The sequence below is a fragment of the Megalops cyprinoides genome, chromosome 19 (assembly GCF_013368585.1).
Source record: "Megalops cyprinoides isolate fMegCyp1 chromosome 19, fMegCyp1.pri, whole genome shotgun sequence".
Lineage (NCBI taxonomy): Eukaryota > Metazoa > Chordata > Actinopteri > Elopiformes > Megalopidae > Megalops > Megalops cyprinoides.
Window position 1 is genome coordinate 3,089,470 of NC_050601.1, and position 16,150 is coordinate 3,105,619.

A 16,150-nucleotide genomic window follows, 5' to 3' on the forward strand; every position below is an offset into this window, starting at 1 on the left:
AGCCTTTTTGTCGGGTTGCGTAGATCCTTCATGAATGAAACCACGTGACCAAACATCATATGACGCCTGGCTCCAGTACAAGAGAAAGGGATCAACAAGGAGAAAGCGAGGGAGGGAGTAAAATATTTTACTATTAAGCTGGAAACATACAGCGGTGTGTATACATCTTATTATTAAACACTGGACATCCGCGTGTGCGGAAGAGCGTCTCCCCTTGAGTTTGGTGAGTCCAATCCGAGCTTTATGTCGAAAAGTTAAGGGATATTTTAAGGGAGCTGTGTTATTTTGCTGAGTGTGCACGCCTTTGCCTTCTCCGCCTGCTGGCCGTGGTGTGCTGCTAGCCAGCTAGCTAGCATACTGGCTAATATGGGTTTTGTGTTGTGAGTGCATTAAAGAGCTAGCTTAGCAGGTCGGCTAATGTCGTTTTGTGTTGAGAGTGCATTAAAGAGCTAGCTAGCAAGCCGGCTAAAGTCATTTTGTGTTGTGAGTGCATTAAAGAGCTAGCCAGCTAGTAGGGACGTGCTGATTCATCACGAGTAGGTTCGTTACCGACGAGCACAAAGACGAAGAGGGGATCCGCTACTGTATAAGCTGGATCTTTAAATAAAGGATCGAAGAGCTTAAGATAACGGGGGATTCCCTTCGCGGACCGGGCGGGAGCCGCCGTGGTGGAGCTAGATAGCTAACTCAGCTAGACCAGACACTGACAGCCAGCAAAGGGGTTTGCCGAGAATCGTGTAGCGTGTTAGCTAACGAGCTAGCAAGCTGGCTGGCTTTGAAACTAGTCAGTTTAGCAAACTAATCCTTATCAGATAACGTTATCTTTACAGAAACCGACTGCTGTTGTTTAATCAAAACTGTACCGTTGCTAAAACAGCAAGCGAAAGACAAACACACCGCTGTATCGCTGGGTTACTGAGTTCATTTTCTGAAGAGGTAAGGTTAGCTCGCTAATGTTAGCTTAGGCGTAGCAGGAACCCCTTGTATAGCCGACACTCTAAATAGCAATCTTAGTTAGCTTAGCATTTTTACTTTTACTTTAACATGGTAATATAGCGAGCAAGCTAGATTTGTGATCCCTGAAGTGGGATTTTGAAGTCATCATACTGGTTGGCGGACGTTAGCTAGCCATGATGTATTCAGCTAGATGATGATCAACGTTACATTATATTGCTAGCGTAGCTGCTGAATTTGACAGCTGAATGTACAGCAGTTACCTAATGCATTGTGGCTTCGCTCGCTAACAGCATGGGGCGGGAGTAAGCTAGCTAAGTTAGCTGTCTTACTGTAGGTGCTGATTCATCACAACGTTGAATTTTGACATTTTACTAGTCGCAACAGCAAGCTAGCTTCCAGGCTTGGGAAGGCAAGGCTTGGGGCAGCGTGCACCGGCGGATAAAGGTCTGTGTTTGTCGGCGGATAATGATCGATGTTATGAGGCAATCTTACTGCAACTAGCTGGCATTGATAGATAAGCGGAATAATGGAAGGGTGTTAAAAGAGTGGTGATTTGCAACCGGTGGGATCGTCAGACGATCGAGATGACGGAACCCGATCCGGTTGTCATGCAACGTTAACGTTAAACGTTTCTCTTATCAAACAGAGCAGTCCCGGGGAAATTTGTGCTTTAGTGGGGCTACCTGTTTGCTGCCGCGATGTGCGCTTTTGCAATCGAGGGTATTTCCATTTTTAACGTGAAGAAAAATATTTAGAGGTCAAACGAAAATTAGAACTTAAAGGAACAGTTCAGTGTATTTCAGTTCTGTGTAGAGCTGCTGGCGTGTTGGGCTTTGTTGCTTTCCTTCTGTTGTAGGTATTTAAATTGTTTTGCAAAGAGAGACAGCTGTTGCATGCTGTAACCGTAATGGCCTTGATCAGCGGTCAAACGCGCTTGCGATGACTATGTAAAATAATTCACGCTACATATTACGGTGAGAAGTGGGGGAAAAAATGAAAAAAATGGTTCAGCCACAGGTGATTCGGTGTAGTCTTAGATTTTCAGATGATCATAAGTAAAGGGTAAATTACAGCTGTTACCTCAGTATATCTTAAACGTGAAAGGACTCGTGTACATTGTTTTTGGAAAGAAAAAGTATGATCTTGTCATTGTGGGAGGTTCATTAAAGCGCAGGGTTTGGATACAGTTGTGTGGAGGAGTGGTTAGAGATCTCGGCTCGCCATCGTGATGTTGCTGGTGCAGATCCAGCTCCAGACAATGCCGTAGTATGCTTCAGCGAGGCGCTACCTGATTCGCTTCAGTAAACGTGCAGGTATGTACATGGACAGCGTGTATCAATGTCGGCGACATCGTAGTCAGTTTTGCAAGCAGACGATGTGAGTGATAGCACCACAGTCCGCTCCCTGGAATCACTTATTTAATAACTGCATGCTCTGAAACATCTCAAGGTATGCAACTGGTCCTGTTTTCACTCCACTTACTGCACGTACTCCTTTTATACGCATAAGGACACGCGAGGTCTAGAGCGCACGCAGTTATCGGTAATGAACTGTAATCCTGTCTTTAATACACAATCTTGAGATACAGAACAGAGTGTTTCACTGCAATATAGCTTTGCCGAGGGCCCTTTAGACAGAAAAGCTCACAAACCAGGGGGATTCCTGCAAGTTGCATAATTCGTAATTACCTGAGTTACTGAAGACAAGACGGAGATTGAGTGGCGATTGAAGAACGGAGCAGTAAATGCCGATTGTGAAGTGCTGTAAATTTTCCCTATGTTGTAAGTGGATCTTTACAGTGCCCCAGCCAGCAACGCATTGCACACACATCCACACCCATGTATTATAAATTCTTCTTGTTAAGTTTGAGGAGAATGCTGAAATTATTTTTTTGCAAAGATGTTGCTGGTCCAAGAAGCAGCACCTGAGATGGGGGTGGGGCCAGGACGCAAACAGGTGTGTGAATGATCTAAGTGGTGTTAGGATTATGCATTTCTGTTAGAGTGCGTTTCAGTTTCTCCAGTGCAAACGGTGCACTGCGGCGCGGCGCTCCGAGTTTGTTCCTGTGTATTGTTTTGTTTTGAAATGGGTTAATTGAAGGGGCCTGTGGTGGGCGGTTAGGTCCTTGCACTCTGAACCTGTGGGCTGTGGGTTTGAATCCAGGGCACACAATGGCAGCAGGCGGGGTCATTTACCTAAATCGCTCTGGTGAAACACGGGGCTGCGTGTAACTGATTCGGTGTCAGAAAGACTTGAATATGATGTAAAACTGTAGCAGTCTTGAGGCTCGCAGAAACGGGCGTCTGTAACTAGCTTAATCAATAATGCATGGTAATAGAGTCCCGAGTTCGCCGGGTTCGGTGTGTGTGCGTTGCTGTGTGGCTGCATATCTTCGTCGCTCTCTTTGGCCTCAGCTGTTCCCACGTTGAATTCGCCTGTTACGGCTTTGCTGTGGAGTGTTCCCAGGTTCAGCCTGGCTGAGCTCGTCATTCACCTCAATCGCTGACCAGTTCCCCTTTTCACATTGATTGCTCAATCAATGTGTTTTTATGCTCCAGACGGTCCTCTGTGTGTGTGTGTGTGTGTGTGTGTGTGTGTGTGTGTGTATGTGTGTGTGTGTGTGTGTGTGTGTGTGTGTGTGTGTGTGCGTGTGCGTGCACGCGCTGGGCTTTATATGTGTTTGAGAGACATGATGATATCAGTATTTGTTAATGTATAACCAACAATGTCCATATTCACAGTAATGCTCAAAATATAAATTCTACTGAATCAATTTCGCTAAACAGGTGTCATGTGGCAAATTAATGGACAATCCAAATTATGGCAATTTTACAACTAAAGAGAAGGCTATGAGAGAGAGAGAGCAGGAACAGCAGGACCATCAGTCAGCTCCAGATATAGGCGGGGGGGGGTCAGAGACAGACAGTGGGGGGTGGTTTTAACTCCTCTCTATTGCTGGCAGTTTACTAGAACAGTGGTGGTTATGCAGGCAAGAGTTTGGGGGGGGGGGGGGGGGGGGGGGTTGCAGGGGTTGAACAAAGCTGTATGGCGTGCAGTGAACCTGAGGAGTGTGTGTGTGCGCACGCGTGCGTGTGCATGTGTGTTGGGGGGGGGGGGGGGGTGCGCTGTTGATGAAACACCAGGAAAGACAGTGGTGAACAGGGGAGCTCCGCAGCACCGCATAACTAATGCAGAGATGTCACGGACTAAATACCATCTCAGGGGTAATTATTACCTCTGCGCCTGGGTTGTTTTAGAACGCTGCCGTGGAGCGTGCTCGTGGAGTGCTGTTTAAGCTCCGTGGGGAAACCGCAGAGCCGCGGGGAGGAGGAAGTGTGAGGGGCGTAGGGGGGATGGGGGGAGGTTGGTGTAATAGAAAGATCAATAGACTTTTTCTCTTTTTTTTGTTGTTGGTAATGATGAAACACAGTGCAAGCAGGATCTCTGCGAGCAGACTCGGGCTGGCTGGCTGCCACTGAGCCGGCCCGATCGTCCGCCGTAAAATCAACCATTCGGCTGTTTTTTGGTTACGAAATACATTTTTGGGGGAGGATAGGCGGTGCCACAGAGGCAAGAGGCTGCTCAAATGGAATGCATTTTGGCGCAGCGAATATTGACGTCTACCTCAAAGGTTAGCGACATGGCCAGGAAGTGACTGCACAGCCCAGCAGAAACACAGGCTTCCAGTGGGTAGATGTTGCCTTGCTCTCATCTTTACTGATCTAACTGGTGTGCAGATACCCTCTGATTATAGGTCATAAAATTCCTTTTCCCTTTTCAGCCAGCTAAACCAGTTTGTTGCCTGTATACTGAATATGACTCTTAACCATCTTGTGGTTATATCGTTTAGGAGATGCAACCGAGGCAGGCTTCTCCCATAATGGAGACAAAACCCGGCCTATACAAACATTGTGTAGATGTTTTGTTATCAGTGCAGAGCGAAGCTCAGAAGTCTAAGATCTTTGACCACAGTCTGGTGGTATGCTGCACAGCTGGTCGTATAAAAATTTGTCATTTGACCTTTCCTGGTTTTCCCCGGTGATGTTGACCATTTGGACCATTTGCTGTCGAACTGAGATGTGACACATTTCTTAAATGAGATGGTAGACATTTGGCTGGTACCAAAACCTGACGAGTGAGTAGTGAGTATCTACTTTGTGACTGATTATAGTATGCATTTAATATTTACCAGTATTTGTTATTGTTGTTATTATTGTTGTCAGTTTATTTGGTACTTTTATTATTTGCTTTTTACTCTATTCAAATAAACTTACAAGGCTAATATGACGTTATGTGACACATTAAGTGCATGTGCAGAAAAAGAGGTAAACAGTAGTATTTGTAAGACAAGTGTTGAAAGAACTGCACAACAATAGAAAGATGTGTAGCAGAGAGCAACATAATTGCATCATGCTGGAATGAATGTGCAATCAAACAATGGTCTATAAAAACAGCATTACCTTAAACTCGCAGTGTTTAAACTGTGCCAGGCAGTGATTCATAAGAGCAACATAAACTGCACTCGTACTACCATATTCGTTCGTGATTAACTGTGAACTGAAAGAACCGTTATATACCAGAATCCCTTTAATGACTGAGCGATCTCTTTTTTTTTTTTTTTTGACTCGTCTTCAAGCTTGGCAGTAAAAACAGGGCATTGCTGGAAAGCTGTTGACTTTCAGGAGCATGCTGGGCAGAGCGGTAAAAGACAAGCTGCTGTCCCCCCCCGCCCCCCCACTCCCCCCGGATGATTGACAGCACTGCCTGCTCCTCCCCGTACCCACGAGCCTCAGAGCTGTTTGTGCTCCTGCCTGTTCCCCGGACATCGTGGCTTACATGTTCATAGTTAAATAGTAATGTTAAATAGGCTTCCCCTCATCTAGGTCGCGTCTTAGTTGGGAGGTGTGGAGCTGACGGAGTTGTGTGCCGTCCCAGAGCAGTAACCCACGCCTGCATGGTCTACCGCCACTCTGGCCGCTTTGTGAGAGGTGAGGCTGGCCAGCCACCACACAGACGGCCCATTTCTCATCATATTAAATGGCTGAGCTCATGTCTGCTTTGTAGGGAGAACCCACCCTGAAACGACTGCAGAATTTTTTTCCAGTTACATTGTGCGTGTGTAATACTTGTGTAGCACATTCTTTTACTCAGAGCACAGTTTACTCACTGCTGGCCACGCCTGCAGCTGGAATCGTATGTTGGAGTAGCTCGGGCCGAGTGCCTCCTGTCCATGAAGGGCAGTAGTCCGGCGCAACCTGAGATTTGAACCCTTCTTTTGGGGAGCGTTCTTTTGCGTCCTTCTCAAAAGCGGCCTTGTTCTGGTGAAGTCGCAGTCTGGTGGATTGGGTGGTTGGAGGGACGATGCAGGTCTGAGGTAGTGAGGTGTTTGTTCAGGCTGAGGGCCCCTCAGAGGAGGGCTTTGGGCTCTCCACATCTCCACATGTTCCCCCTATCTCTGGTGGTCTGCCTGCTGCTCCTGACTGTGTGTGAACTGCAGCAGCCTGGATGAGATCCTCTGTGTGTTTAGCGTGGATACTGTCCTCCTCATAGACTAACATGATTATTATCCTTGTGCGGGAAATCACCTTTACATCTTTTTTTTTTTTTAATATTGTGCTGACATTCGAGGTTGGAGAGGAGGAACCATCCCGAAATTACCTCCTTACCTCTCATCTCCACCTAAGACCTATCTCTCTGCAAGGGAGACCAAATTAACCTACAAGGTCCTTCAGTGGACAAACCTTGCAATAAAAGCCCCAGTTGCAATCTCCTTACAGTGCATTTTTTTTGCTTAGGTGAGGAAATTTTTCATCACACAAGCTTGGTACCCCAAATGGGAAAACGTGTAGACAGCCCCCCCCCACCTCCCCCCAGTCCCCCGCACTTCTAATACCACAATACGACATTTTTTCCCCCTTCAGAAAACTGCTGAACATGTTTTTTTTTTTTTTTTTTTTTCCTCTTTTCGTCACTGTTATTTCATGCTCTGGATACCTGTCTGGTAGTTAATGGCTTTCCTGCTCAGCATCTGCTGTGCTCTCTCTGCAGGCTTAATAGATGGATGTCAGCCCTGTTCGTCGGAGGCGTTGGGCTTAATTCACGGCGGACACACCTTGTTTGATTATTTCCTTCGCCGGGCATGAGGGAGGGGAGATTAGATCAAAGAAGTCGTCTGCGTTTTTTTCTCAGAGAGGGCAAGTGTAGTGTGTGAGCTGCAAGCTGTTGAGCGTTGCATGGTTCATGATTCTGGAAAAGGAAGGTTAAATATTGGCAAAAGGCATGGAGGAAATTTACAAAAAAAATGACCTTTTAGGAGGATGTTTCACCTGGTATTTGAAGGAGTGCCCTCTTAGGACCAGTGGTTGCTCCTGAGGGAGGCTGTGGATGAACGCATTAGATACCGAACAGGAAATTGACGCTTGAGATTTAATTCCGTGAATTCAGCTGTAACTCATGAAGAGTACGGCCCTTTCCCAGCAACCCAAAGCTGTGGGTGTAGAAGTTTGAGGAACGTCTCTTTGTGGTTTTGTCAGGGTTTAGCTTAACTTGGTGTAGCCTGAGAAGTCTGGGACTTTCTTTGTGTGGTGTGGCTGTGGTGCGCAGAACTCAACAACAGTTTAACATGGTTCTACCTGAGGTTTCCACAGTGAGGAAGTGGGACTTCCTTCTCGTTTCTGGTCACTTCTGGTAGAGCGGCTGCAGGTGTGACGGGGGTGGGGGGTGGTGGGGCATGGCAGTGTACAGAGGGAGCACACCCAGAGTTAAGAACGTGCTCAGAGCTCAGTGTAATTGCAGTTCGGTGTTGACTTTCTGCCTTACACAACCTCTCCCTCAGTTCTGAGCTGGCTTCAGGAAGACACGGAAGACGCTGATGAAGACACTGAGAATGCCGCTGTATGGCTGCATGGGCCTCTACATTAACGTGTCAGCAACACTTCCGAAGTGACCCCCCCCGCTCCCAAAGCTCCTGCCCTGTGGTTTTGTTTTAGTATTCATAGTGCTGTGCCATGGTGCTGATTTAGCATTCATAGCGTCCTGTGGCACTGTGACCTGGGTCCTAAAATGGTGCTGGCTGGGTGTCTGTGTGTGGTCACGTCACGCAGTTCAGGGGAGGAGTCCTTTCCCAAGCACTGCGGTCTGCACCCCCAGCAAAAAAAGGGGGAAAATGGCAGGAACCTTGGATGGACCCTTGAAGGATCCGTTGCCTTGTGTATGATTTCAGCGTCCACACACACACACACACACACAAGGCACGAATGATCGCAATTCGTGTTTGACGGGCGAGAACCACGGAGCACTTCGGCACTGTTAAACGGCCTCGTCTCTCTGCTGTACGGCCTGACCCAGTGGTGAACATCTACGCGGGGCTTTCCGTGGCGGCAATGACAGGATGAGATCATCGATCTTGAGGCCGGAGGAGTCCTGTCTGATCAGCGTTTTATTGTACATTTATTTATTAACCCCCACCCCCCACGCCACCTTCTCTGTTTGTGCCGATGGAGGCGGGGGCAGGGCAGACGGGTTGCTGTGCTAGTTCAACTTCACAACTTCCTAATTGGAGGCCTGGTCGTGGTCCTTGCTGAGATCAGGGTTTTTTTTTTCCTCTTCTCCTCAAGCTCTTCTTAAGCTCCTGTAAATGTGTTGAGGATGCAGTTTCATCAAGCCGTTTTCTCTCTCTCTCTCTCCCTCTCTCCCCCTCTCTCTCTCTTTCTCTCGCTCAGCATTTTTTCCCCTCTTGTGGGTGCGATATCTGTGCTGAAGTTAATCAGCTCAGAGGTGTCAGCGTTCTTGCTGGCGATTCATAAAAATTCAGCCTGCGCTTGCAAAAGATGCCTCTGCGCCTGTATTCCCCCCCCCCCCACAACCCTCCCCCCCCCCGCCAAATCCGCTGCTCCCTCCACCGTTCAGTAGGCCCACACAAAAGAGGTGAAATCGTTTGCTGCAGGTACTGAAACACGATTGTGTGGCGTGTAAAAAAGAGTGTTTTCTCACCCCCCGCGCGCCAGCTTCCGCCTCTCTGTTCTGTGGCTGAATATTAAGCACGTAGTCTCGCCCGCGGGGGACGGGGGGACGGGGGACGGGGGACGGAGGACGGATGGGGGGGGGTGCGTCAGACTCGGAGACGGAATCTCGGCCTGTTCGCCGATTGATACACGTGTCTGGCCCCCTCCGTATTTACACGGCCGAGTACTCCTCTCAGAGGTGCCATTTGGGATTGGGCAGGGGATGGAGCAGGGGCTGGGGGGGCTGGAGGGGGGCTGGGGGTGCTGGGGGTGGGGGGGGGGGGGGGGCCAAGAGCCGCTGAAACGCATCCGAGGCTGACAGGATCGCCCCTCTCCCCCCTCATTTTAATCAGATTTAGGCGTGATTGGCCCGTGGCGCTGCCACCGACCCCAGACGCCAGGCTGAATTGATGGCTGGGAAGTGCAGCGGGCACTTCCTGCTGGCCTGCAATAACACGGGAGCCGCTGACTGAATTCATGCTGCTTCCCCGCTACGACGGAGCACGTGAATCCTCAACGCCCAAAAGTCCCCAGTCCTCTGTTTATTTTTGCGATCGTTATCTAGTGATAATCAGCTGTTTAGTGATGGAATGTGATACTAATGGCATGGTGGTTGTAACTCTTCCTTCCCAGTTAGCCTACTTTTATCGTATGCATTGTTTGCATGCTTGTGTGTATGTGTGTGTGTGTGCGTACGTGCATGCGTGGGCTGGCAGGGAAGAAGGACTTTGACTTGAGTTACTCTGCCATGTTCCTGGTTCTGGATTCTGAATTGGGGTGTTTCGTTTCCCTTTGGGCCCGCTGGCCGTGCTGAGGGACAGGCAGGGGGGCAGTACAGGACAGTACCGGTTCAGTCCGATACCGCCTTCAGCTGAGGCTGTGAGCTGCTGTTTGTGCTCTCTGACCAGGTGACGTCTGATCCATGGCTGACAGCACAGGAATGCTGCGCTCAGAGGGGTTAATTTTAAAATGCGTTTCAAATACAGTAGCTAATACATATTAGTTCACCAGTATAAATGAATGGGATTCCAGTTGTTGCCTGGTTACCCACTCATGAACGGGGTATGTTTTTAGAGCAGTTTGTACAAGTAAATAGGAGTTTACTATTTATAGGAATGCACGCGCACACACACACACACACACACACACACACACACACACACACACACTGCTATAATATCTGATATAGCCTATAATACATATTTTGCTCCACAAGTATTAGAATGGCAGGTTTAACTGAACTCCTTCAGGTCCTGCACTGAAGGTCCTGCTGTGCCGTGTGTGGGGCTCCTCTTGCTGCAGTGGTGCATTGTGGGAAGGTGCCCTGCCTGCTGTTGGGTGTGGTGTTTGGTTGTGGTGATTAGGAATCTGCTGAGTCACGGTGACTTGTGCTGTCCTCCCGGTCCCAGCGCACAATATCTTTATTTTAGGACCCTTACAGGCATATCGCTTGCAGGCCTGCGTGGGATTGAGTGTGTGAGTATTTGTGGACTTGAATCTGACTGGTTCAGGCCGTCTACACAAAAAAATCTGAGCCAATCAGTCAGATTCTCTGAGCCGATAGTGTCATGTCCTCAGCAGGCTGTCAGAATACAGCCTCACAAATGCATGTCCTCAGTGTGTGTGTGTGTGTGTGTGTGTGTGTGTGTGTGTGTGTGTGTGTGTGTGTGTGTGTGTGTGTGTGTGTGTGTGTGTGTGTCGTACCAGAGTCCTGACAGTAACTTTATACAAGTATTTACTACGAAATATGTAGGGTCATATACATCCATTTGCTTATAAAATGCCATAAATTTATCTAACTTGAATTCAGTACAGTATTTGGATGACTTTATACAACAAAGCAAAGAAGTTTTACTCACTGTACTTAATTCAAGTAGCGAAGCCTGTGTCAGTATTTTTGTTCCATGGAAGTTAAGCCTGCGCTCTGTATCGGCAGCGCGATACCTTGTACCTTGTGCTTCCCTCCCTCTGAAGTCAGTAACTGTTTCACCCATCTCTGATCTCCTATCTGCGCGGTGTCTCTCACTGTTCGTTAAAAGACCGAGCCAGGCTTTGACACTCGAAACCCGGCTCAGCTCGGAGAGTCAAACAGGACGGGAGGAGGATCCCAGCCTGTGGCGGGCCCGCGCTTTATCATCATTTTATTGGATGTTTATTATAGAACGTCTCAAGTGGGAACTGCCAGAAAGCTATTGATCTGTAACGTTTCACGCCCACCTTTTACCAACCTGCCTGTCGGGGGATAGGACGGCGTTCTGCTGCAAATGGAGGGAAAGGGGGGGGGGGGCAGCCGACCAGTCGCTGGCAGACGAACCGGGCATTTTGAAATGTTTGCAGATCTGATTTAAAATTGTCGAAGTTGCATCTTCAACACTACGTTTGGCCCTGTAAGCAAACCGGAGGGAGAATAATAGGCTTGGCTCAACACTTCCTTCACTAGATTATATACTGAATATAATATGCTGAGGAGATCTTGTTACTGTTTTGCAGTGAGTACAAGTCACTGCACTGTAGGTGTTTGACTTTATGGGGGTGTTAGTGTGGGACTCTCAGAATGAGAGTCGTGTTCATTCACTGTCTGTATACTGCATTATTACCAGGTCAAAGTAGTCTGTTCTGTGTTATCAAAGCCCTCTGTGATATTGCATTACATTACATTATTGTTGTTAATATAGAGTGACTTACATAGGTTGCAGTTTTTTTTTTTTTTTTTAACATGTTTTCCATTTATACAGCTGGAAATTTACTAAGGCAATTCAGGGTTATTCAAGGGTACTGTAGCGGTGTCCCAGCAGGTAATCGAACCAGTACCCTTTTGGTTAGTAGCCCTGCTCCTTACCACTATGCTACACTGCCACTCCAGCTCCAGTCTAGCTCTAGTCCAGCTCAAATATATGTATACAAATGTATACACACACACACACACACACACAGCACACTTTCAGTGAAACGCACACTCTCATACTCGCGCACAAACAGGATTAGGTCTGTGGTGAAAGCAAGACACTGGTTGCCTCTTCACAGCTATCTATAGCCAGCTATATTGATACCTAGCTGTCTCACGGGTATTTTCAGATGCTTGCTATCTGTGTGCACATGTCAGGGCTGGCTCATCACATGATTCATTCAGCGATGGGATGCTTAACTCCGTAAGCATTGTGGACGCAGACATTTCTCTCAAGTATAGCGGTTTCATTGTATGATTCTTGTTGGCCTTTGTCTTGGTGTGTCATATCCAGAGGATCCAGTGATGAAGGCGATGTCTGTGACACAGGGAAGCAGCATGGTGTGGTGTTCTGGTAGCTGCACCGGGTGGGTGAAGGTTTGAATGCTGATGTGTCCCTGCTGTTGTATGCTCTAGTGGACTGAAAGTGGACTGAAAAGCCGTGCGTGTTGTGGTATGTTGGACGTACGCTGTGTCGTTTACCTTGGATTAGGGAACCTTGTGGGCGTAAAGTACGCAGTTTTTAGGGTGATTGATGCGGGAGACAGAAAGGATCCCCCTTTCTCTGGGTGACGTGGTTGCCAGGTTGCACTTCCTTTTGATTTTTATGTTTTTTAGAAGGAGTTAATGTCTTCACCGCTCGATAGGGCACAAGAGGTGACCGAAACCAATAAAGGAACTTGTGTTATTTATTTATGACCACAGTAAACCAGCATGAAGGATTTTTTTTTTTATTCTCCTGTCGTTGGCAGGGCTGGTGAGGAACACGAGGTCTGTGTGAATGAATGGCCCTGCTGTGTTTTTCTCACCCGCTGCTGTCTGCTGTGCTCCAACCTGACCTTTCCCTCTTCCTCTTCATCTTCCTCCTTCCTCTCCACAGATCTGCGCGGTTGGAAGTGGCACTCGTGGCATGACGACCACTAACAAGGGAAGCAAAGCCTTGAAGGTAGGTTGGCCTCGTCCCCCTCTCCTTTTCAGAAGCATAGTTCTAACACGCTCCTTTCCTAGTTGTTACTCACAGATCAGGCATATTGGATTCAGGTTGTTTCTGTGTTACGTTGTGATTATGCCGTTGGTGCTTGTTATATTAATGTACGTGTGGTTATGCAGTGATTACATTTCCATTTTGATGACGGAAATGACAGGAGCGTAGCTGACGGCCTTTAGCGATTGGAAGAAAACTGTGCACTGAGTGGTGGATCACGCACTTAGCCCTTTCGAATGGCGTAGTAATGGAGCGTTCGGAGAGGAAGTGGCATGTATCCTGGGGTCTTTGCTGGCTCATTGAAGCAGTGTTAGCAGCAGCCCCGGTGCCTGTGTGAGCGGCTGGTGCTACCCCATCTTCATACGTTTTCCCCTCTCACCTCAGAGCGACGCCGTCTCCCTCCTGTCTGTTTTTACCGCCTCTCTGTAGTATAAACAAGTAACAGTGCGGGAGCCTCCAGCCAGCGCCCTCTCCCACAGGGGTGGCGTTTAATTATTTGTTTTAATTTTATTCTCTCTCTGTTTGCCAGGGGTTCTTTATTACCACATTCAAGGCCCTGTGTGTGCTGTGCGTGTCTGTTGGTGTGTGTGTGTGTGTGTGTGTGTGTGTGTGTGTGTGTGTGTGTGTGTGTGTGCGCACGCGCGTACATGTGTGTGAATGTGTGTGCACATGTGCACCTGTGTGTGCAAGGGTATGGCTCTTCCTTTAGGCACACAGTGAGCATGCATGCATGTGTGTGCTGGTCTATGCGCACACGTTTCCAACCTGGGCCATCAGGCTCAGCCGTGCTTGCTGAGCTGCTGAGGACAATCCATTTCTCTTTTTTTCTCAAATTTTCTATTTCTTGTACTCTTTTTCTTCCACTTTTTCGCTCTCTTCCTTTTCCTTTTGTTCTCTCTTTTCTCCCCTCCTGAGCTCCTCCTCTTCCTCTCCCTCCCGTGTCCGGTGTTGCTCTCTTCATCCCGCGCCTCTGCTCTCTCTGTCGCCGCCCTGCAGGTGAAAAGGGAGCCGGGGGAGAATGGGACGAGCCTGACGGACGACGAGCTGGTGACCATGTCGGTGCGGGAGCTGAACCAGCACCTGCGGGGCCTCTCCAAGGAGGAGATCCTGCAGCTGAAGCAGCGGCGGCGCACGCTGAAGAACCGCGGCTACGCCGCCAGCTGCCGCGTCAAGCGCGTCACGCAGAAGGAGGAGCTGGAGAAGCAGAAGGCCGAGCTGCAGCAGGAGGTGGAGAAGCTGGCCTCCGAGAACGCCAGCATGAAGGTGGAGCTGGACGCCCTGCGCTCCAAGTACGAGGCCCTGCAGAGCTTCGCCAGGACAGTGGCGCGCGGCCCCGTGGCCCCCGCCCGGGGCCCCATCGCCTCCGTCATCGGGCCCCTTATCCCCGGCAAGGTGGCCGCCACCAGCGTCATCACCATAGTCAAGTCGAAGACGGACGCGCGGTCTTAGTATCTGTCAGAGAAGGAGAGCGAGGGCGGGAGGAAGGGAGAGGGAGAGAGGGAGAGAGAGAGGACGTGTTCAGGAAGAAGTAGTCAGTGCATCATTACTGAGCACAGGGTTGTATTGATATCAACAACCTTAACCCCCCATCCCTGCCAGCCCCCAGAAAATACCACTCTCTCATTATCCATACCAGGGTTTGCAGTGACCGTATTCAGAGAGGCGAAGGGTTATTGTGTGGGTTAAAACCCTTTCTTTATCTATGGCCCATCCTGATTCATGTGGATGTATGTATTTATTGAATTTTTATAGTATTTACATGGGTCCAAGTGTATGTTTCTCTCTGTGGTGTCTCTGCGTGTGGTGTGTTTAATATTAGTCTATGGTATTAGTCAGTCTAGACTGTCATGCTGTTTTCCGTCCCGTCTTGACAGGGAGATTCTTGCACTGAAACGCGTAGCTTGGCTGGCACAGCGGCTTTCAAACAGACCCTGCTTTTGCGCACAGATTTTTGCAGACAAGCAGATACAGTTAATTAGGTCTTTTTTCATTAGCGTGAGAACATTCTGAGAACGTTCTTTAAACAGGGGTGGGGAATGATTCAGAGTTTTGCATTTTCACTGCATTTTGTGAGAAGGGGGAGGGGCGTGGTCATCCAATTAATCATTGGTTGGTTCTTACATACCTGTGCCTAGTGTTTTTGCACTGACCAATCAGATGTGTTTTTCTGGTAATAAGACAGGTGTTGTCGCTGTTATGAGTCTGAAGCTCAGATTCAGAACTGAAAAGACCAGGCTATGTGATTGGGTAGTCCTTCTTTCTAGAAACAAACAAAACAAAGTCTTTTTTGATTGTTGAGCTTGTGTGGAACTTTTTTTTTTTTTTTTTCTGTCCGTTTTCGTTTGTTTCCCATGTTGAACGGTTAGCTGGTGTTCTTTGCAGATGTTTACAAGTTGTGTTCTGCAGAATACTGTATTAACGTAGAAAGGCAATAATATTTATTCATGTGAAGGAACAGTGCTAGGCCAGCATTGGGCGTCCCTACGAAGTCAAACGTACATCATCGACGAGTGAATTAATCTTTTTGCCATTGCTGTTGTTCCCTTCACTTTAACAGATGTAGAGTGTTCTTAAAAGGCTGTGGACACCCGTGAATATTGTGTGAACAAACTGGTCATTTTAAGCGATGAAACTGTTTCAGTTTGTGTGTTTGAGTGAGCCATTCGACAACGATCGCACTTAAAGAAGTTTTTGTTCGTTTGTTAAAAAAAAAGGCAAACACTTGTGAGGACTAGCTGATCACATACATAGATGAAAGTGTACTCACACAAGCTTTATTATAAAGTTGTCTGTCTTCGTATTTTAAGGATCTTTGTCCAAGTTCAAATTTTGATTTTTATAAATACATAGAGTATCTTACATTGTTTATAAAAACCTTGAAAAATGTAGAAAAAAATTCCAAAACAAAGAAACAAAACAAAAAAAAGAAACATGTTTGATATCCTTTTTGCAATTGTACCAAAAGTGGCTTACTATTGAAGTGGATAGCTTTTTCTAGTGACTAGGCGCGTACTGTGGACTAGCGCGTGGTGTGGCGTGACGTGTATGTGACAAGGTGACAGTATTGTTCACTAAATGGATGTGATGCTGTACATTTATGTAGAGCGGCTACAGGTGATGTAAATCGGGGTCTGTTGGGGCCGCCCTCCGCTACGTCTCCTGTTCCAAAAAGGGGGAGTCTCCGATAGGCCAAACTAGTCCGATGTTACCGAAAACCATGCCACCTCAGCCACCCTGTGGAGGTGACCTCCTGCGGTGTCC

General features: G+C 47.9%; 1 protein-coding gene across 5 annotated transcripts; it reads left to right on the plus strand.

Annotated features, from left to right (window-relative positions):
- Positions 1-94: 94 nt before the first annotated feature.
- Positions 95-15,600, plus strand: LOC118793930 (transcription factor MafG). 5 transcript variants are annotated; one of them, XM_036552015.1, is made up of 3 exons: positions 95-223; positions 12,785-12,850; positions 13,886-15,600. In XM_036552015.1, the coding sequence occupies exons 2-3, from the start codon at positions 12,815-12,817 to the stop codon at positions 14,336-14,338; spliced, it is 489 nt and encodes a 162-aa protein (XP_036407908.1). In that variant the 5' UTR covers positions 95-223; positions 12,785-12,814; the 3' UTR covers positions 14,339-15,600. The 5 variants fall into 5 exon arrangements, with proteins under 5 accessions (XP_036407908.1, XP_036407912.1, XP_036407909.1 ...); XM_036552019.1 differs by lacking the exon at positions 95-223 and adding an exon at positions 822-936; XM_036552016.1 differs by lacking the exon at positions 95-223 and adding an exon at positions 1,340-1,401.
- Positions 15,601-16,150: the final 550 nt, after the last annotated feature.

What these genes read in the sequence shown, in the direction of transcription:
- LOC118793930 (XM_036552015.1), top strand. Translation starts at nt 12,815, where the DNA reads ATGACGACCACTAACAAGGGAAGCAAAGCCTTGAAG. An exon ending in AGGGAAGCAAAGCCTTGAAG is followed by an intron (nt 12,851 to 13,885) that starts GTAGGTTGGCCT and finishes GCCGCCCTGCAG; the next exon opens with GTGAAAAGGGAGCCGGGGGA.